This window comes from Phoca vitulina, unplaced genomic scaffold, assembly GCF_004348235.1.
Source record: "Phoca vitulina isolate PV1807 unplaced genomic scaffold, GSC_HSeal_1.0 scaffold29, whole genome shotgun sequence".
Lineage (NCBI taxonomy): Eukaryota > Metazoa > Chordata > Mammalia > Carnivora > Phocidae > Phoca > Phoca vitulina.
The window spans coordinates 14,865,752-14,889,515 of NW_022589732.1; the positions used below are offsets into that span (position 1 = coordinate 14,865,752).

The 23,764-nt window shown below is 33.7% G+C and overlaps 1 protein-coding gene across 4 annotated transcripts in view; it reads left to right on the forward strand.

Annotated features, from left to right (window-relative positions):
• The window catches only part of ADK (adenosine kinase), a 506,764-nt gene that overhangs the window by 232,784 nt on the left and 250,216 nt on the right, over positions 1-23,764 (forward strand). For all 4 annotated transcript variants that reach the window (XM_032423645.1, XM_032423647.1, XM_032423646.1 and 1 more), the window contains 2 exons: positions 9,314-9,486; positions 13,003-13,111. In XM_032423645.1, coding sequence (XP_032279536.1) covers positions 9,314-9,486; positions 13,003-13,111 — 282 coding nt within the window. The remainder of the gene's footprint in view (positions 1-9,313; positions 9,487-13,002; positions 13,112-23,764) is intronic.

A 23,764-nucleotide genomic window follows, 5' to 3' on the forward strand; every position in this document is an offset into this window, starting at 1 on the left:
ATTATAAACTTTTAAAAAATTACTTTTAATTTATTTCAGCTTTCTGATTATAACATCTTTAATGACTCAGCCAGGTTATTAACTGCTTTGAAGCAGTGAACCTGGCTTCTCTTAGTTCTGTGTGTTTACTTTGGCCTAGTAAGCTCTCACAATGGATTGACAAACCTAAATCAAAATCACTGGTCAAGAGTAAAGTTCTCGTATTTTTGTCAGTGTCCCGATATACTAATATCAAAAATAGGATGTTAGCCAGTTTCCTGTGATGAAATATTCCATGATGGAATTCCAACAAAACCTGCTGAATATTTCTGTTATTTTTCTTTTTTTTGTCTTGCAGGTTTAAGTAATATTGATTGGTAATGGAAGAGTTACAAGTCAGATTTAAGGCTGGGTGTCACCCCTTTTTTACACTGTAGTTTGAACATGTAAACTTTGATTTAATTAGGCTTAATTACATCATAATGGCTTCACTTTCACTGAATGAAGTTTCCTATTATTTAATGGCATATTAAGTTATTTAAATAATCATACGAAAATTTGTTACTGATTTTGTTTTTGTATTTTACCACTAAAACAGACATGGTTGATCATTTAACCATGCTTCCTACGTGAATAAAAAAATATATATCCATCCATCCGTTCATGGACACTTAGGTTGCTTCCATATCTTAGCTACTATAAATAATGCTGCTGTGAACATGAGGCTACAAATACCTTCTTTTTTTTAGATTTTATTTTATTTTTTTGAAAGAGAGAGCACAAGGGGGAGAGGCAGAGGGAGAGAGAGAAGCAGGTTCCTCACTGAGCAGGGAGCCCGATGTGGGATTTGATCCCAGGACTCTGGGATCATAATCTGAGCCCAAGACAGATGCTTAACTGACTGAGCCACCCAGGCGCCCCTACAAATATCTTTTTGAATTATTGTTTTCATTCTTTTGGATATATTCCCAGAATAGAATTGCTGGATCATATGGTAGTTCTATTTTTTAATTTTTTTTTTTTTAATAATCTGTACACCCAACATGGGGCTCGAACTCATGACTCCAGGAGATCAAGATTTGCATGCTCTACAAACTGAGCCAGCCAGGCACCCTCTATTTTTAATTTTTTGAGGAACTCCAAACTGTTCTTCATAGTAGCTGTACCAATTTACATTCCACCATTAGTTCATAATGGTTCTCTACATCCACACCATTATTGTTTTCTCTTGTCTTTTTGATAATGGCCCTTTTTCTTCCTTCCTTCCTTCCTTCCTTCCTTCCTTCCTTCCTTCCTTCCTTCCTTTCTTTCTTTCTTTTTTTCTTTCTTTTTTTAGAGCAGGGGAGGGTGGAGGGGCAGAGGAAGAGAGGGAATCCTCAGCCCCAATGTGGGGCTCCGTCTCACGACCCTGAGATCATGACCTGAGCCAAAATCAAGAGTCAGGTGCTTAATGACTGAGCCACTCAGGTGCCCCAATAATAGCCATTCTAACAGGCATGAGGTGATAATCTCACTGTGGTTTTAATTTGCATTTCTCTAATGATTAGCAGTGTTCAGCATCATTTCATGTGCCTGTTGCCCAATCATATATTTTCTTTGGAAAAATGTCTATTCAGGTCCTTTACCCATTTTAAATTTGATTATTTGTTTTTCTGCTGTTGAGTTTTATGGGTTCTTTATATATTTTGGATATTAAACCCTTATCAGATATATGGTTTACAAATATTTTTTCCCATTCCATAGGTTGTCTTTTCACTTCGTTGATGGTTTCTTTTGCAATGCAGAAGATTTTTAGTTTGATGTAGTCCCACTTTTTTTTTTATATTGTTATTTGTGCTTTAGTTGGGATTTCCAAAAAAATCATTTCTAAGACCCATGTCAAGGCGTTTTTTTTCCTATGTTTTCCTCAGAGTTTCATGACTGCAGGTCATACATTTAAGTCTTTAATCCAGTTCACGTTAATTTTTTGAGTGATGTAAGTTAGGGGGTCAAGTTTCACTCTTTTACATGTGAATACCAAATTTTCTCAGCACATTTATTGGAGAGACTCTATTTTCTCCCTTGGGTATTTTTGGCTTCCTTGTCAAATATTAGTTGGCGTATATGTTTGGGTTTATTCCTGGGCTCTTGATTCTGTTCCATTGGTTTGTTTTTCTGTTTTTATGCCAGTACCATGCTGTTTTAATTACTATAACTTTATAGTGTAGCCCAAAATCAGAAAATGTGACATCTCCTGCTTTGACCTTCTTTCTCACTTTATTTTTGGATATTTGGGGTCTTTTTTTCTTCCATCTAAATTTTAGGATTGTTTATTTCTATAAAAAAAGGCTATTGGAATCTTGATAGGGATTGCATTGAATCCATAGATGGCTTTTGGTCGTATTGACATTTTAACAATATTAATTTTCCCAGTCCATGAGCATGGGATGCCTTTCTGTTTACTTGTGTCTTGTTGATTTCTTTCATCAATATCTTGTAGTTTTAAGAATAGAGATCTTTAACCTCCTTTATTCACTTTATTCCTAAGTATTTTATTGTTTATTTGCTACTATTGTAAATGGAACTAATTTTTAAAATTCTTTTTCAGAGAATTTGTTGTCAATGTATAGAAATGCCACTGATTTTTGTATGTTTATTTTGTATCTTACAACTTTACTGAATTGATTGATTAGTTCTAGCTTTTTTTGGGTTGATTTCCTATATATAAAATCACATCATCTGCAAATAGAGATGATTTTACTTCTTCCTTTCCAATAGTGATGCCTTTTCTTTTTCTTGCCTGATTGCTCTAGCTAGGATTTTCAGTACTGTGTTAAGTAGGAGTGGTGAGAGTGGGCATTCTTGTCTTGTTCCCGATCATAGAGAGGAAGCTTTTAATCTTTCAGTGTTGAGTATGTTATTAGCTTTGGGTTTATTATATATGGCCTTTATATTGTTGAGATATGTTTTTTATTCTTAGTTAAGTGTTTTTATCACGAACAGATACTGAATTTTGTCAAATGCTTTTTCTGTGTCTATTAAGATGATCATATGATTTTTTCCTTTCATTCCATCATTTGTGTATATTGGACCATCATTGCATCCTTGGGATAAATCCGGTTTGATCATGGTGAATGATCCTTTTAATGTGGTGCTGAATTCGGTTTGTTAGTATTTGGTTGAGAATTTTTGCATCTGTATTCATCAGGATATTGGCCTGCCATTATTCCCCCCCGCCACTAGTGTCCTTATTTGGCTTTTGTATCAGGATAATGCTGACTTATAAAACAAATTTTAAAGTGTTCCCTCCTCTTCAGTTTTTTGGAAGAGTTTGAGAGGCATTGATGTTAATTTCTATTTAAATATTTGGTAAAATTCACCATTGAAGTCATCTAGCCCTGCGCTTTTCTTCAATTAGAGAGTTTTTGTTACTGATTCAATCTCCTTAATAGTAATTGGTTTATTCAGATTTTGTATTTCATCCTTATTCAGTCTTCGTAAATTCTGTTTCTAAGAATTTTTTGATTCCTATAGGTTGTCCAGTTTGTTGGCATATAATTGTTCGTAGTAGCCTCTTATGAACCTTTCTATTTCTGTGGTATCAGTTGTAATACTTCCTTTTTTTGTTTATAATTTTGATGATTTGTATTCTCTCTTTTTTTTTCTCCCCCTTTGGTTAGTCTGCTAAGCACTGTGAATTTTGCTTATCTTTTCAGCCTTTAGTTTGGTTAATCTTTTCTATTGTTTTCTATTCTTTTCTAATCTTTTTCTATTGTTTTCTGTTCTCTATTTCATTTATGTCTGCTTTAATCTGTATTATTTTCTTCCTTCATCTACCTTTGGGCTGTTTGTTCTTCTTTTTCTAGTTTCATAAGGCATAATGTTTGATTGTTAATTTAGGATCTTTCATGCTTGTTAATGTAAGCAGTTATTAGTATAAACTTCCCTGTTAGAATTGCTTTTGCTGCATCCCCCAAATTCTGGTATGTTGTTTTTCATTTTCATTTGTCTCAAGAAATTTTTTTTGTTCCCTTTAATTTCTTCTTTGATCCATTGGATATTTCAGGAGAGTGTTGTTTAATTTTCGTGTGTTTGTGCATTTTCCAGATTTCCTCTTGTTACTGATTTCTGGTTTCATGCCACTGTAGTCAAAGAAGATACTTGCTGAATTTGCTAAGATTTGTTTTGTGGTCTAACATATAACTAGCCTAGAAAATACTCTGTACGCACTTGAGAAGAATGTGTATTCTGCTGCTGTTGGATAGAATGTTCTCTATATGTCTGTTAGGTCCATTTGGTTTCTAGTTTTGTTGAAATATGCTGTTACCTTATTCTCATTCTCCCATTCTCTGATTCTCTATCTGGATGATCTGGATGATTCATTGTTAAGAGTGGGGTATTAAAGGGGCACCTGGGTGGCTCAGTCGTTAAGTGTCTGCCTTCGGCTCAGGTCATGATCTCAGGGTCCTGGGATCGAGCCCCACATCGGGCTCCCTGCTTGGTTGGAAGCCTGCTTCGCCCTCTCCCACTCCTCCTGCTTGTGTTCCCTCTCTCACTGTGTCTCTCTCTCTGTCAAATAAATAAATAAAATCTTTAAAAAAAAAAAAAAAGAGTGGGGTATTAAAGTCCCTAACTATTATTGTATTGCTTTTCATTACTCCTGTTAGCTGTGTTTTTTTCTTATATATTTAGGTGCTCCAGTGTTGGGTGCCTAAATAATTACAATTGTTAAACCTTATGGATGGATTGGCCCCTTTATCATTATATAATGACTTTCTTTGTCTTTGTACCACTTTTAGTTTAAAGTCTACTTTGTCTGATATTAGCATGGCTGCCCCTGCTTTGTTTTGGTTACCATTTCCTTGAAATACCTTTTTCCATCCCTTCACTCAGTCTATATGTGTCTTTAAGGCTGAAAGTGAGTCTCTTGTAGGCAACATCTTATTGGATCTTGGTTTTTAAATTCAGACATTCTGTGTCTTTGGATTGGAGAATTTAATCTGTTTATGTTTAAAATACTGTATTACCCCACCATCCCTTCCCCCCAGTCTATAGTTTCAGTTACCTGCAGTCAACCATAGTCTGGATGCAGATGATCCTTTTCCTGTCCTATCATCAGAACATCAGTAGTAGCATAATGCTCTGTGTCACAGTGCCTATGTTATTCGCCTTAATCTCATCATCCCAAAAAGGACGAGTAAAGTGCAATAAGATACTTTGAGAGAAAGCATATTCACATAATTATTGTTACAGTATATTGTTAATATTTTTCTATTTTATTATTGGTTATTGTTAATCTCTTACTGTGCATAATTTATAAATTAAACTTTATAACGGATATGTGTGTATAGGAAAAAATCATAATATATACAGGGATCAGTACTGTCAGCAGTTTCAGGCATCTACTAGGGATCTGGGAACATATCTTCTGCAGATAGGGGAGACTACTGTAATTCTCAATAGATAAGGACTTACTGTTGCCATTTTATTAATTGTTTCTTAATTGTGTTGTAGATGTTTTGTTCCTTATTTCTTACCCTGCGGTCATTTTTCATGTTTTGATCTCTTTCAGTAACAATATGCTTTGACTTTTTTATCATGTTATTTTGTGTAATTGCTACAAGTTTTCCCCTGTGGTTACCATGAAGCTTACATAAAATATGTTAAAATTATAACACTCTATTTTAAGCTGATAACAACTTAACTTCATTAGAATTCCTAAATTTTACACTTTTACTTCTCTTCCCCCTTTCACTTTAGGTTATTGCTCTTACAATTTGCATGTTTTTATATTGTATAACTAATTACAGATTATTGTGTTTATGGTTATTTTTACTACATTCATGTTTTTGAACTTAAAACTGAAGTTCTAAGTGAATTACATACCACAATTACCGTATTACAGAATCTAACTTTGATGGCATATTTACCATTACCAGTTAGTTTTATGTTACCTTCTTATATTATTATGATGATGTTAATTAGCATCCTTTCCACTCAAAGAACTCCATTTGGCATTTCTTATAAGCAGGGTTTAGTGGTAATGAACTCCCTCAGCTTTTGTTTGTTTGGGAAAGTCTTTATCCCTCCTTCATTTCTGAAGGACAGCTTTGCTGGATATAGAATTCTTGATTAACATTTTTTTCTTTTAATACTTTGAATGTTTCATCTCATTTTCTCCTGGCCTGTAAAGTTTCTGTTGAGAAATCTACCCATAATTATATGGGGGTTTTCTTGTATATAACTTCTCTATTTTCTTTTGCTGCTTTTAAAATTCTTTCTTTGTCTTTAACTTTTGACAGTTTAATTATAATATGTCTCAGTGTAGCCCTATTCATATTCAACCTATTTGGCCTCACGGATCTGGATATCCCTTTCTATTTCTATGTTCAGGAAGTTTTCAGCCCTTATTGCTTAAATATACTTTCTGTCCTTTTTTTCTTCTTCTGGAATTCTCATAATGCAAATATTATTTCTTTCTTTTCTTTTTTTCTTTCTTTCTTTCTTTCTTTTCTTTTCTTTTTTTTTTTTTTTTTTTTAGAGAGGGAGGTTGTGGGGAAGGGAGAGAGGGAGAGAAAAAGAATCTTAAGCTGACATGGGGCTTGATCTCACAACCCTGAGGTCACGATCTGAGCTGAAATCAAGAGTCGGACACTTAACCAACAGCCCCACCCAGGCGCCCAGTTCTGTAAGTTTTTTTTTTTTACTCTTTTTCATTCTTTCTTTCTTTTTGCTCTTCTGAGCCAATAATTTCAAATGTTCTATCCTCCAATATTTTTTGGTTTTTGTTCCTTATATTAGTATATTGAAAAGTAATAGTATACTGAAAGTTATTTGCATTTTTTTCTATAGGGTTATGTTACAATTTTATATTTTCTTTGATTTCTTTGTTTCTATGTATTCAACTTTATCACCTTTTTTCCAAATGAATTTAAAATTCAAATTGAATTGCACTTTCAAAAATGTACAATTTTAGCATTTCAAAAGGCTACTTTATGTGTAGTGGCACGTTCAGAGGAATCTTTCTTCTGTTTCAGTGTCTTTATTCCTTTCCCACCCACCCTGATAGAAAACCATTTTTCTTTAGTTCATGGTTTATTCTTTCTGTGTTTCTTTTTACAAAATAAGGAAACTTAAAATTATATATAAATTCTAAAAGAGTATGTGTATGTACTAAAAGGATATATATGATTTTAATTCTCACTGTCTCTTAAAGTATACATGCACACATACAGACACTCTTTTGAACTGTGGTCTTTTTTTTAAATCTTCAGAAAAGATCCTGGCAATTACTCTATATAAATGGATTACTCTGCATAGCTTATCCTTGTTTGATTGTTTTTTTTAAGTTGCTGTGATGTTCCATTGAGGGGATTTATCAGTTTATTCAACCAGTCTTCTATGGATGGGCATTTAGGTTGTTTCTGACATTTTGGCATTACATATGTTGTCTTAACAAGTACTTATGTATATGTTGTTTCGTATTTGTGGACATGTATCTTCAGAACAAATCTCTAGACAGTTATTGTATATTTATCTTAGTTTTCTTTGTTACTTTTTGTCTCTTCATCCCTTTAACTCTCAAATATATATGCATTTCTTTTATACTTCAAATATTTGAGAATGTGGTAAGATTTTAATGTCTTTTGACTTCGTATATGGGGTATTTTGCTGGTTTTAGAAACAAACAAAATAGAAGACAGTTTTAGAATAGCACTACATCAAAAACTAATGATGTATTGTATGGTGACTAACATAACATAATAAAATTAAATTAAATTAAAAAAATAAAACATTTTTAAAAAAAGAATAGCTAATGTAAGTATTAGAAATCTCAGGATGGGCGCCTGGGTGGCTCAGTTGGTTAAGCAACTGCCTTCGGCTCAGGTCATGATCCTGGAGTCCCGGGATCGAGTCCCACGTCGGGCTCCCTGCTCGGCAGGGAGTCTGCTTCTCCCTCTGACCCTCCTCCCTCTCATGCTCTGTCTCTCATTCTCTCTCTCTCAAATAAATAAATAAAATCTTTAAAAAAAAAAAAATAGAAATCTCAGGAATTTGAGATAATTATGAAAGATAATAGTTCATGGTATATTTTAAAATGCACGTTTTATTTATTTTTTTTAATTTTTATTGTTATGTTAATCACCATACATTACATCATTAGTTTTTGATGTAGTATTCCATGATTCATTGTTTGTGCATAACACGCAGTGCTCCATGCAGAACGTGCCCTCTTTAATACCCATCACCAGGCTAACCCATCCTCCCACCCCCCTCCCCTCTAGAACCCTCAGTTTGTTTTTCAGAGTCTATCATCTCTCATGGTTCATCTCCCCCTTTGATTTACCCCCCTTCATTCCTCCCCTCCTATCTTCTTCTTCTTTTTTTTTCTTAACATATATTACATTATTTGTTTCAGAGGTACAGATCTGTGATTCAACAATCTTGCACAATTCACAGCGCTCACCATAGCACATACCCTCCCCAATGTCTATCACCCACCCACCCCATCCCTCCCACCCCCGCCCCACTCCAGCAACCCTCAGTTTGTTTCCTGAGATTAAGAATTCCTCATATTGGTGAGGTCATATGATACATGTCTTTCTCTGATTGACTTATAAAGTGCACATTTTAAAAGCAATTGCCTGTCAATTTATAGCAAGGAAATTAAAGTTTGTGACTACTGAAATACTGAGGTATTAGAATTATAATTTTTAACACTATTTTTGAATTTTTAGAACAATTTATTAGACTTAATCATATTTTAGCTTAATTTACATATGAATTACAAGTATGAAAATAATAGTGACCACCACAGCTAGTATATATCATTTACTATGTGCTGGATACTATGTTCAACAGTGCATATACATTAATTTATTTAGTTTAATTCTCAACAACCTCATGAGGTGTACTTATATATTTTTCCACTTATAGGTGAGGAAAATGAGGTATAGAAATATTAAGTGACATGCTCTTACTCATACCAGGTAATAATGAGCAGAGGCAAGATTTGAACCCAGTCAGTCTTCAGTATAGATTCTGGGATTTTAATGACAATGCTACTCTACTTCTGTTGGGACTCACTATTATTTTTCTATATCAAGCTAGCATTGACCTAGAGTCTAGGTGAGTAGATTCTGAGTTCTTAACCCCACTATGCTCTATTTCTCTCTCTGAAAGTAGTATAATAAGATTTTATGTGGTGGTTATATCAGATTTGTTACCATAAGCGTTAGGATTGGAATTCCATTCATAACAGCCACAGCATCTAACAGAGTATCCCTTTTATGCCACCATTCTATGTGTACCATATTTCTAAGCCATTAAAATTATTTATGTTCCTGTTTTTCAGTGGATGATTCAGCAGCCATACAAAGCAGCAACATTTTTTGGATGCATTGGGACAGATACATTTGGAGAGATCTTAAAGAAAAAAGCTGCTGAAGCCCATGTGGATGCTCATTACTATGAGCAAAATGAGCAAACAACAGGAACTTGTGCTGTGTGCATCACTGGTAGCAACAGGTCAGTGTAATTCCAAGGAAGGTTTGTACTAACTGACATTTAAACAGTCATAAAATCTGAATTCCAATCTGAATTTGGAATTTAGATCTCATGTTTTTAATTGCTTTCAATGTTTCAATAACTCTTCTTATATAATTTTTCTTTAAAAAAAAATACCCTTGTTGTACCTGCTTTTGTATTCATGAGGCATGTGGAATGAAAGTTTTGAGATTATCTATCCCACTCTCTAATTTTTGTAATTAGGATCAGTAAAGGAAAATAAGGAAAACATTTTATTCAGGGTCTTATAGTTTCTTGCTGAAACTGGAATGAAAAGAATGCTCTTTTTACCGTATCCTGAGATTGGAATATTCAGATACATAGACAGATAAACTCATGTATTTTGTAACATATATAAAATACTACGTTATATCCAGTGTCATATGAATTAGGTCATGTAAAGCATTTCTGGCAAACAGTCATCTATCCATATCAAACAGCTTCAGTCATGGGTAATGCACCACTCAAAAAACAATTCATTACATTTCTATAGTTTTACTTTTTAGAAAATTCTTCTTTCTATGAACTTGAAATCTATGACTCAAGACTTTCCATACATTGGTTGTATTCGTGCCTTTTGCAGCCACATGGAGGTTTTTCTTCAGGACATAGTATGTTGCTCATCAGCACATCCTTTTTTCTCCTTTGCAAGGGAGAAACAAAATAACTTTTCTAGCTATTATGTTATTATTTTTTTAAAGATTTTATTTATTTATTTAACAGAGAGAGAATGGGAACATAAGCAGGGGGAGTGGGAGAGGGAGAAGCAGGCTTCCCGCTGAGCAGGGAGCCCGATGCAATGCGGGGCTCGATCTCAGGACCCTGAGATCAGGACCTGAGCTGAAGGCAGACATTTAACGACTGAGCCACCCAGGTGCCCCCTAGCTATTATATTATTAAAATCAGCAATGGTATCTCTTTCTAAATACCAATTCACTAGAAATTTTACTTTCCTTATACCTAGAAATATTTAGTGTATCCTCCTCCATTCCCTGTCTCCGTCCTTGCCCTTCTTCCTCTCCTTTCTTATTTGCCTCTTGTCTTCCTTTATTTCCGCCCTTCTCTCTCTTCCCTTGCTCCCTTCCTCTTTCTTACTTGGCTCACTCCTTGACCTTTAGCAGATGTATGTTAAGGACCTGACACTCTTCTGGCCAGTAGTCATTAAATAACTAAAGATCAAGTTATCATATCATGGTATTGCTCAATTCATTCCTCATGCATTCATTAAAAAATGTGCTCCTCACGGGTGACAAGTACTATTCTAGTTCCTGAGAATATAGATGTGAACAAGGCGGGCAGCGTCCTGGCCCTCAGGCAGTGTCCACTCTGGAATTGTAAAAAATCACCAAAAACAAGCTCCCCTTTGGGATTTCTAATAAGAACAACATAGGCAAAGCATATTCCTTTGGAACCTGGTAACACCCCACCAAGGCAGTATAGGTCATATCGTGTCATGTGGCAGTGGGCCCTGAGAGGCGCACGAGCCCACGAGGCCCCTGGGAGACAGGAGCGGAGGTGAGGCTGGGCTTTCCTGCCCCACCACCTGCGGCAGGGATCCTGCTGGGGCCAAGGATGCAAAGCAAATAAATCTTCCGTTTCCTCTTTGCAAAAAGGGGAGAATTCCTACCTCTTAGGGTCATGAAGATTAAACAAGCTCTAGAGAGTGCTGAAGCCATTTTTAAACCTTTCCTGTAATTTTATTTTTTGTGTATAAGAGAACTTTATCATTAAGGTCTTAATAAATAAAACCATTTATTGTTCAAACATTGAAATATACTTATTTAGACCTTTTGCCTTTTCAGTTTTCCTAAAACCAACTTTAATATGCAGGTGTGCTTTTCTCATTAGCGAAGAATAGGTCAAGTTTTGCATCTGCTACCTCTCAGGCTAGTGTGAAATTGCTAAATTGTTTTTTTGTGCTAAATTGCTATTTTAAAGAGCAGTTATGATAATATTAGGTCTCCCAGGTATCAGAAGCTTAATTAATATACTAATATTATGGATATGGTAATCATTGATGTTCAGGTAATACTGGAAGTCAGAAACTGGGGGGAAACTCCCACTATCAAATTCATTATCAATTAAATTATAGGACCTAATAGATTTGGATAATTTGTTTTAGATAGGGCTGGTAACTCTTACTACCACTATCTAAAACCCAGGAATAAAAGAATTGGGATAATGCAGTATTCTTCTTAATTCAGGTTCTCACTCTCCAAACTCTGAACCACATTCATTTGGATAGTGAGAATACTTACCTTTTGGAGAAACAATGTAGTTTCCTATCAAAGAGTAGTTTTATTATCAAAATAGAATTTAGTAACTGGTAGCAGAAGTGTTTGTTTTTTTATTTTTATATAACCATTTCCGTCAGAATTTTGCTAAAGTCATGATTACTGACTTTTTATAAATTAGGACTAATTCCTAACTCGGTAATATAGTATTACTTGCATATAAATATACTGATTCACATTGTTCTTATTTTTAATAATTTAATTGAGCATAAATTGAATTGATATCCTTCAGTAGTCAATTGGCATATAGATGAGTAGGAATATGTTTTGGAAGAGAATCAATTTTTTCCTTAACAGAGGAACCAGCCATATTATAAAAATCTCAAGTGATGAAATGATGTATGCATTTTTTAACCATAACTGTTCCCTTTTGATTAGAAAGAGTGAAAAATGGCAAGTTATTTTCTAATTTCTGGGTCAGAATGAGAAAAAATATTTTTATTAATTTGTATTTAACATAAATAATTATTTTATTAACTTTAATTGTTGGGCAGTAACAAAAATTCCTATCTGCCATGTGTAGCAAGATTTTAAATGCAGTATCCTGCTTAGATTTTTCAGCTGCAAAACTGGACCCGTATAGGGAGTTTTCAACTATAGAAACTAATTTTACTCCAGTCTTTAAAATGTACTGGTTTGCAAATTAATACCTCATAGTAAATAGGGCCTACATTTATAGGTGTGTTTTGTGAAATTAATCCCATAGTTGACTTTCAAAGCATTAGATTAAATAATCAATGTATATAGTATGTTGATACTTAAAAACTGAAGTGTTTAGTTGTATATATGTATGTATGTGTATATATCTTTTTTGCATAATTTTTTTTGCATAACAACATAGTAGTTTAATTTCCTAACTGTATTTTGAACTATTAAAATGTAGAATATAGATAATCTTATCATTTTAGTACCAAAGGAAACATAAATTCCAGTTTCTCAAAATACCAGGTGGTATTTAGAGCAAGGATTAATATCTCTATCTCAAAGACAACACAGAAGTCTCAAAAAGTGCTCAAAACAAATTTAATTTTATTTACATTTATTAATATCAATGTATAGAAATTTTGAAAAATTAAGAATTAAAATATAAAACAAAATTTGAAAATAGTATTGCTACTTAATTGTATTAACGACAACTTTAGCTATAGAATTAAAGCCTACTTGATTTTTGTTGTTGGTTTAGGTCCCTTGTGGCTAATCTTGCTGCTGCCAATTGTTATAAAAAGGAAAAACATCTTGATATGGAGAAAAACTGGACATTGGTAGAAAAAGCTAGAGTTTATTATATAGCAGTAAGTATTTACCTAATTCAAATTTCTGGTACATATTTACACTATTAATTATAGTTTGTTAGTGCATATACATTTTTAAATAATTGTCTTTTACTTATCCTGCAAATTATTTACAGCATATGTTAGGTTCCCTATTAAAATACAGAACAAAAACATTATCATTCTATGGTAACATTATTTGTATTACTTAACATTCAAGTCTACCTCTTTTTTGGATACATTATACATAGATATTTCTTAACTAAGTATCAAATTCCATATTAAATCAAAAGATCTTAAGATCTGTTGAAATAATTCTACAAATTTACATTTTGTGTTTTTAGGCTGCTTGTTGTGAATGATGCATGCATTGTGTGGGAAAATATTAGTGGTATAAATATGCACTGCAAACAGTTTGAGCTTATTTGCCTAAAAAATCTTAATTGCTGTTTATTCCATAGTAATTACCATGACACATTTTAATTTAATATTTCAGAAACATTGATCGTGACAAATCTCTTAAATCTAGGAATAAGAGCAGCATGTAATTTGAATTATTAAATATTCTGACATAAAAATAATTGGTTTAAGAATTCACTTCTAAAATAAGATGGTACTAAAAATCCTCCTGAATTAATCACCCCATGAATACCTTGTTTTTATTTAATATGAGTTAAATGTGGCTGATCACAAATAAGTAGATACCTATGAAAAATTAAAAGTACCTCATATGCATATAATATATGGTTTTGATATAACAGCTGCTGCCATTCACTACCTGAGCTGTGAAACAGCTGCAAAGATGTGTAAAAAATTGATTATCCAGTAGGAGCATGTTTATTGAAAGTATAATTATTTCTTTCAGTCTAGTGTTAATGTCTCCTACAGCATGTTTATGTTCACTGCTTTAGGCTTTACAAGGTTATCATTGATTCTTCTGTATGGCAAATCCTCCCCCTTTATAATGTCAAGTAAATGCTTACATTGAAAGGATTTTATAGAGGGAAGTCATGTTAGCTCTTTAGACAGTATGTGAGAAAACATTTCAAAAAATAAAAAAATATTCCCTCTTGATTATCTTCTATTCTATTTCTCCAAATGGTCTAATTTTTTTGTTAGTATCTTGGGAGCATGTTTTTGTAGTGTGATTCTTTAGGGGGGATTTATGTGCTATTCCAAACCATTGTACATTTGAAAGTCTGATTTTCTTAGAACACATGGTTTAAAAATTTGACATTATTTATGTTATATTATTTATATTGGCTGTGAAGTATGACAATATATTATGGTGGAAAACTATATTTACCAGGCAATTATATTTTTATTTAGATATATGGCAATTGGACTCCAAATTATGAGTGGAAACACTCACTTTAAACAGTTATGTATATCTAACATTGGCCAACCCTGGATGAATGGAATTTTTATAGGAGTATAGACCCAACTTGCAAACAACTTACAGTTTTAACAATTATATACTATAATGCATCTAGCCAACTTTGGGTAAATGGAATTTTTATAATAGTATTAACTATTTATACAAGTCCAGTTTTATATAAAATGTAGAGTGATCATTTTGGGTCAGATTAATAAGGAAAACTGAATTATTTTTGAAACTTGTCAAAAAACAGCCAAAACAAATACCAGAATGGATTCCAGCTGATATCTCTGAGTTGTTAGCTTTTAGTTTCTGTTTCAGCAGTTTCGTAAAAAGAATGGTCTTTTACGTTGCCAGGTAAATCAATAGTTTGTGGAGAGTTTGGCTATTTTAAAATAGTTCTGAGAATATTAGTCTTATGGGGTACCTTGGATGTTGTATATTCTATAACTATTTTGCTATTAACTAAGAGCATAATTCTTACTAATTAAAATCTGTCGGGGCGCCTGGGTGGCTCAGTCGTTAAGCGTCTGCCTTCGGCTCAGGTCATGATCCCAGGGTCCTGGGATCGAGCCCTGCGTCGGGCTCGCTGCTCAGCTGGAAGCCTGCTTCTCCCTCTCCCACTCCCCCTGCTTATGTTCCCTCTCTCACTGTCTCTCTCTCTGTCAAAAAATAAAAAAATTAAAGTCTGTGAAATGTCTTCTGAAATGTAATGATATTTGTACAAAGAGATTCTGCCATTCTTCTATTATTTTTTAATTTAATTTTTTTAATGTTTCAAGTTTTTATTTAATTTCTAGTTAGTTAACATATAGTGTAATATTAGTTTCAGGAGTAGAATTTAGTGATTCATCACTTACATCTACTACCTCTACATTCTTTTAAACCTTTAATTTCCTTTAAGGTCAGAACATCCAGTGTAGTCTTTTCTTAGCATATGCTCAAACCACAAGTTTAGATTGAGTATATATATCAGTACTTACTTCAACAAATTAGCTGGGTTCCTCCATATTGATTCTATAGAGTCAGCAATCTTCTTACATTATCATTATAAACTACTGAGGTTTAACAAGTTGAAATTCTGGGAGCTCTTTAATTTCAAAATTTCTTGGTCTGAGGAAGCAGCTCAGTATATCTATTCAACAAATTTCCATAATTAAGACATCTGTCTGCATTATGTAAACCAGATCTACATACTCAGCTCTTCTTTCCACTATTCCATAAATTAATAATGGTCATGAGCATTGAGAAAATCCAAAACCTTGATCATTTTCTCTGTCACATAATTCAGTAAATCTACAACGCAGAGTTCACATCAAAAACTGTGCTGATAAAAAGCTGAAATGGAATATGCATATACCAGCATTTTCTTTTGGTTTAAATAAGTGTTTACATCTTCCTTTACCTTCATCTCCTATGAAGTTTAAACCAAATTCCCAAACTCCTTGTTAGTATATAATTAAGGATTACTGGTTATGGTGATAGCTAATTCCATTGCTGAAAAAATAAATTTCAGGTGCTCTTCATTTTCGCATTAGGATTTAAATATTTGCATTCTATTCTATAACCATAATACTTACAGTCTTGTTTCTACATTTAAATGAGTTAAATGCTTAACCACCACCAGTTATCTTACCCTGTCTTCCCATTCCTTTATTGTTTATTTTGAATATCCCTCATTTGGCTGCATTTTGTCATCATTTTCCCCCCAAGGAAGGACTCAGAGCTTTTCTCTTCTTGAGATTTTATTTACTTCTTGTTGCTTTATACAAAAATGACAACTTGTTTGGTGTTAATATTTTGTGAAACAAAGTACTACTTTGTAAATATTGCTTCATTTTCTAGCAACTTTTTATGGGAAACCTGAGCCCAGGTTGATTTTTATTTCTGTTCTTTATTATTTACTTATTTCTGCTTACTTTAGATTTAATTTGCTCCTCTTCTACTCCTCATCCTTCATCCTCACCCCCCGTTCCTGCTCCACCTGTGCTTTGTTTCTTAAGGTGGAAAAATAATTCATTGATTTGAGAGTTTTCTACTATAGACATTTAGTGCTATAAATTTCACTGTAAGCATTGATTTGGCTACCTCCCACAAATTTTGATATGTCATGTTTTCATTTTCATTCAGCTTATAAAATTTTCTACTTTCTCTTTTACTTTCTTCTTTGACTCATGAGTTATTTAGAAGCATGTTGTTTATTTTCTAAATATGGAGATTTCTCAGAGATTTTTGTTTTACTGCTATTATGGATTTGTATATTCTTCTTTGCAATTCTATCAGATTTTTCTTCAGTGTGTTTAAACAGTGTGTTTAAAAGTGTAGAATTGATTATTTGACCCACTTGTCATTTTGAAATATTTATGTGTGGTATTATACTTTCTTCCCACAACTATTTTGTCTGATAGGGAGCTAGAGAGGGCAGAAGCAGGGGGAGCAGCAGAGGGAGAGGGAGAAGCAGACTCCCCGCCGAGCAGGGAGCCCGACGTGGGGCTCGATCCCAGGACCCTGGGATCATGACCTGAGCTGAAGGCAGACACTTAACTGACTGAGCCACCCAGGCGCCCTGTCTTTATTTTTAAAGTGCATCTCTTGTAAACAACTTATCATTGGATCTTAATTTTTGTGCAGCCTAACAATGTCTACCTTTTAAGTGGGCTGTTTATACCATTCCCATTTAATGTGATTATTGATATGGTTAGATTTTACTTCATCATCTTGGTATTTGTTTTCTGTTTGTCCTTCATTCTGTTTTTATGCTCTCCTGCCTTCTTTTAGGTTAATCCAGTATTTTTATTTCCATCATTGCCTTAATATCTCTTACTCTTTTTTAGTGACGGCTTTAGGGTTGATAATATACATCTTTAACTCATCACTGTCTGCCTTCATTTTTTTTTTAAATTAACTAAGCTTTCTGCCCAGTGTCGGTCTTGAACTCACAACCCTGAGATGAAGAAATGCATGCTCTACCAATTGAGCCATGTCTGGCTTTACATAATAATATAAACTGCCACATATAGTATAATAATCTTACAATAGCACACTTCAGTTTCACCTCTCCAAGCCTTTATGCTATCATTGTCACATTTTCCTTCTAAAATTTTTAATTGTTTTTTAAACAGGTTTATGAATATATAATTGACATACCATACAACAAATTTTACTTTTACTCATGTTATAAACACTATAATGCATTATTTTTGTTTAAATTGTCAAATATCTTTTAAAGAGATTTCAACAATTAAAAAACATATTTACCCATTTAATTACCACTTCCAGTTCTCTGCATTCCTTTGCTTAGAATTAGATTTCCATCTGGTATCATTTTCCTTCTGCCTGAAGAACATTTTTAGCATTTCATATATTTGGGTCTGTTGGTGATGAATGTTTTCAGCTTTTGTATGTTTGAAAACTTCTTTATTTCACCTTTATTTTTAAAAGAGATTTTTGCCAGTTCTAGGTTGACAGTTTTTTTTTGTTCTTTCAGTACTTGAAAAATGTTGCTTTACTGTCTTCTCATTTGAATTGGTTTCGATGAGAAATCTGACATCCATACCTTTGTTCCTTTGAATGTAACATTTCACATACCCCCAACCCTGGCTGCTGTTAAGATTTTTTATTTATCACTGGTTTTGATCAGTCTGATTATATTGTACCTCAGTGTATTCTTTTTCATCTTTCTTATACGTGGGGTTTAACTTCTTACAGCTGTGGATTTATAATTTTTATTATGTTTGGAATGTTTTCAGCCATTATTTTAAATATATCTTCTGCCCAGATGCCCCCCACCTTTGGGTCTCAAATTACCCATGAAGTTGTCTCCTGGCTCAGTAATACCACCCTTTTCCTTTTTATGGACTCTTTTTTTTTTTGCTCTGTGTTTCACTTTGGATAGTTTCTTTTGCTATGCCTTCTAGTTCACTAATATTTTCTCCTGTAATATCTGAACTGTCATTAATCCCATTCAGAGTATTCTTCATTTGTTATTTTCATATGCATAAGATTGATTTGTCTCTACTTAACTTTAGACACATAAGATACAGTTAAAAGAGCTATTTTGATGTCTTTCTCTGTTAGTCTTTACACCTGTGTCGATTCTCAGGTAGTTTTAAGGATTAGTTATCCTCCTTATTATTAAGGATTGTGTTTTCCTTTCTCTTTGTAGGTATAGTAATCATTAGCTATCATTGATAAATCTTCTGGAGGTTTATTCTGGGATGCAGTTATGTTACTTGGGGCAAGTCTGATGTATTTTGATCTTGCTTTTATGCCTTGTTAGGTGAGTCCAGAGTGGTATTCATTTAATGGCAGTGGTTTCTTAACCAGGGACAATTTTCTCCTTTAGGGACATTTGGCAAAATCTGGAGATATTTATTATAGTGGTGAGATGAGTGAGTGTTGATACTAGTAAATATAGGACAGGAATGTTGCTCAGCATCCTATAGTGCATGAGACAGCACTGCACAATAAAGGATTATCCAGTTCTAAATATCAGTAGAGCCAAGGTTAAGAAACCCTGGTCTAAAGCTACATGTTCCCTGCTACTGAAGCAAGACTTCCCTGTGCTCTGTTCAATGCCCCATTAATAATGAGTTCTTCTGCTCTAGATGGTGGCAACAGACACTATTCCCAGAATTATGTGTGCCCCGGGTACTGTTTCCTCTAATCCTTTTCCCTCTCATTCTTTTGGATGGCTTGTTCCTAGGTTCCGATCTGATGAATGTTCAAGAGGAATCTGCAGATTTCCAGTGTTCTTCTTTAACATTTTCTCTTCTCTGCTGTTCTAGCCTCTGCACTCTAACTGCTTCTTCCCACCCTCAGCTCTGTCTCCCTGACTCCCTGGGCTCTGTCCTTCCCATTTCAGCGTCTGGTGCTGTAGCCTGGGACCTCTCACAAGGCAGTGTGCTGATTCAGTGTTAGGGCTCACCTAGATGGTTTCCCATCTCTCAAAGATCACTATTTTTCATCCTTGATGTCCATACTTTTAGAAACCATTGCTGTATGCATCATGTTTGTTTCTGTTTGTGTTTCATGTTGAAGGATATATACAGTCCCTGTTTCTACACTGTCTTCTGCCTTGCATTGTTTTTAGAAAGGAAGTCATCCTTATTGTTTCTCCATATCTATCTCTTTTTCTCTTTTAAGATTTTCTATCACTGGTTTTAAGCATTTTTATTATGATATGCCTTGGTATCGTTTTCTTTGTATTTCTTGTGAATATGGTTTGTTCAGTTTGGAAATTTTTCTGTAAACATTTTCTCTCCCCACCCCCACCCCCTCTTGGAAAGTCCAGTTATTATTAAGCCACTTGGATTGTCCCTTACCTTAGTATGCCTTTTTCATTTTTTTCTCTCTCTTTTCTTCATTTTTGCACAATTACTGTTGCTGTGGCTTAGACTTAATAATTTCTGTTACAATGTCTAATCTGCCATGAATCCCAACCAGAGTGTATATTTTATCTCAGACATGATAGTTTTCATCCCTGGTAATTTGATTTGGGCCTTCTTCACTCTTGCCATGACTACTTTACATACTCATGTTGCCATCTCTCATTTTTAACTTAGGTAGTGTAGTTGTAACAGCTGTTTTAATATCCTTGTCTACAAATTTTATTCCACGTGTTTTGTTTTTTGTTTTTTTTTTCTGGTTCTTGGCATTGGGTTGTTTACTTATGCATATGTGCTGAAGACTCAATGGGAAACCCCTACAGATTTCAAGTTTTCATTTCAAATCTCTCCCTTCTGTCACTTCTGTCTTGTCCAGTATCTGCCCTTGCATGTGCTGGCCACTGTGGCCTCCCCAAGTGGAGACAAATGACTCTACTTAAGACTCTTGCTGTCTGAAATGCAGCTTACTTACTCAGGGAGTAAGTTTGAGCAATTGTAGGATTCACCTGATACTGTTCCTTGTTGGATTATTATTCAGTGTCTGAAGATTGTTTCATATGGTTTTTTTTTTTCCATTTTTATAATTGTTTAAGTTTAAATTGTTTAAGCGTAAATCCATTCCCTATTACTCCGTCTTGGTTGGAAGCTGAAATCCCCAGTTTGATTTTCCTTTTACCTTAGATGATTCTCTTTTTCTGCAAGATCGCCTAACTGATTTTGTTTTTGAATTTGAATTTGACCTTGTTAATGACTTAGCCATGATTTATCTCTGTGTCTGTTGTTCTATACTGACTTTCATGGAACATGGTATTTATTTCAAAATGCAGGTTTAGTTCTCAGTTAACCTCATTATTTTTTTTCTTTTCCTGTCCCCAAATTTTATTTTTCCTTCCTTGAACTATTTGAAAGCTAGAATGACAAAAACCATCACTCATAAATGTGTTAGAGGGAATAATCAAGTAACAGCAAAAATTTCAAGTTTTGATGAGATGAGTTTTATCATTTTGGGGGAGTGGGAGCAAAGGGAGAGAGAGAGAGAGAGAGAATCATGCCCAACGCAGAACTCTGCATGGGGCTCGATCTCACGACCCTGAGATCATGACCTGAGCCAAAATCAAGAGTTAGTTGCCACCCAGGCGCCCTGAGAAATGAGTTTTTATTTATTTATTTTTTAAAAAGATTTTATTTATTTGACAGAGACACAGCGAGAGAGGGAACACAAGCAGGGGGAGTGGGAGAAGGAGAAGCAGGCTTCCCGCTGAGCAGGGAGCCCGACGCGGGGCTCGATCCCAGGACCTTGGGATCATGACCTGAGCCGAAGGCAGACGCTTAACGACTGAGCCACCCAGGCGCCCCAAGAAATGTGTTTTAAATTGGTTTTGAGGTTGATTCAGCCTCATGAGTTCCCCAAACTATTATTCTAGATTCTGTAAAAATTCTTTAGTTACCATTTTATCAATTAAAAATAATTTTTAAAATTCTCAGCTTAATAAATATATAGCTATTCATCTGTGTATAATTACTAATGTTATAGTAATTTTTTCTAATATTTTTAATCACCCCTTTATAGTGTTTTAGACTACATTGTAAATACAGTGAGATTTTGCATAGAAATCTATGCATTATTTCTAATAACATTTTTTTGAGAAAAGGTTCCAAGTTTCAAATACTAATCAGCTTGCAAGTTTAGACTTATCATGGGGAGAGTTTAACAGATATTTAAGAAATAGGTTTATGAAAAGCTTTCAGTACCTTGTGACTTATTCTTCATAAACTTAACTAGATGTGTGCCCTTCTTTACTGATTGAAAATTAAGCCCTTTAAATGAAAGAATAGAGAATCATAGTTTGTCAGTCATTGTCTGCGAATATGGTACTTGGAATTGGAATTTTCTTTTGGCAACTATGTTTATTTTCTTCTTTCCAGTTCCCATGGCTGATTACAGATCTCTTTTTCCCCTCTGTATATTTATTTTATAACTCTGTCTTAACACTTACCTCTTTTCAGCCTAGAATCCTACCATTTTGAGGAATATGGCTTTTGTGAGATAGGGTGTGCAAGAAAGTGTTACTAAAGTTTGCTTCTGGAATAAAAGAATGAATGATTAGAGATGAGTAGAAGACACATGGTTTGGAGAAGTGTACAACCTTGGAAGAATAGAATAGAGTTCATATTTTGAAAGAAATAGGAGTATTTGTATATAAAGGACAAGTAATAATCACTGTTTGGGTTTTACATCTCTCATTTTGTTTGGCCTGGTTGGGTTTTCTACTAAAATTTTTAATGATGCCTTGAGTAATAATTTATCTTAGTAAAACTGTTATTTAGACTTAGTTACACTTAAATACCTTTGCCATTTGCTTGAAAGCAATAACTAACATCCTTAAAATGAGGTGTTGTGATAAGTTGTAAGGAATATAGTCTAAGAGATCATATATTTGAAAATTTTCTTTTAGCAATGTTTTCTATGAATATTGGTTGACTAATTAGAATGAATGTATAATAAAATATGTAATTACTATTTTTTTAGGATTTGGTTATCTTTTGATAATATTTACCAGAAGATATGCTTGCAAGTAAAACTTGGCTAGGAATTTTAAAGTTTGTTTTGATTATGCTCAAAATTCAGTATGTATCATCTGATATTCTTAGCTCTGTTGTGAACAGATTTGAAAAAGGTTCTAGTGAAAGTGAGTGAATTTGTCTTATAATGGTAACCTAATAGAAACTGGAGTAATGTAAAAAAAATGAAACATAACTATTACTTTAATATGTATGTTTGAGATTTATAACTCCTGCTCAAAATCTGGACAGTTTGAAGATAAGAAAGTTTTACTGACTTGTGGACGTTACTTAAACTCATTGTATTAAATGATAGTAGACCATGGAAAAAGGCTTTGTAATATTATCTTTTGAAAGGTGTACTTTTAAAATGAATATACTTTGGCAGAGTAACTAATGGAATTTTTTAAAAATTTAAGCTTTTTTGTAAATGACATCTGATTTAATGGTGTCACAATTCTTTATGAAACATTTAGATAGAATTCAAAACACTTGGAATTTATTAATCTTTATAGTATTCTTCTGAGATTATTGCTTAAGGAGTTAGGATGGTTGAACTACCACTGACTTTTCATTTTATCTGTGTTCTAAATGCAGTTTTCAACTCTTATGTATTAGAACTCTCATTATATTGGTCAAATCAGTGATCATCATTTGGATTTGTTCCTGTATGTTTTGCTCAAGTTTTTGACTATCCTATTCTGCAATGCTTCATTAACTTCATTAGGGGTAACTATGAATTGCTAAGTCTTTATTTGAAAATACCCTTGCAGGTGACCTTAAATATTATAAGCTCAAAAAAAGAGAGAGAGAAGAAATATGTGGAGGGTTTTTTTTCCCTCTGTTGAGCATTTCGTGTTTGTGTATAATTCCTGACACTTAGTATACCCAAATCTTTGTCATACAGTGGTTTAAAACTTTATGTGCCAATTTGGTATACTTTCAAGTAAAGTCCAAAACTATGTGGTAAAGACATTTTTCTTTAGCTCAGATATAATATAGAGAGATACAAGAAAAAGACTATTAATTATATTGCTTCTTAAGCATTAACGTTTGAGTTCAATTTTTAACTTTAAAGAATTTTCCATATGTGTATTGATGTTCAGGGAGCTGCACAAATGATTAACGTTTTTACTTCTTCCTTGATAGCAACAGTCTTTGATTCTTGCTAGAAAATTTTTCAAATGATAGTACGATTATAGAAATCCTATTTGTATTCATTTCCAATTTCTCTAGATTTTTTGGGGGGGGCACATTAAATGCTAATAACATTATCACTTTTTAAGGCTAATACTTTGTGATTTTTGTGGATAAGTATTTTCTCCAAGTCGTGCAATTTACTCCTAT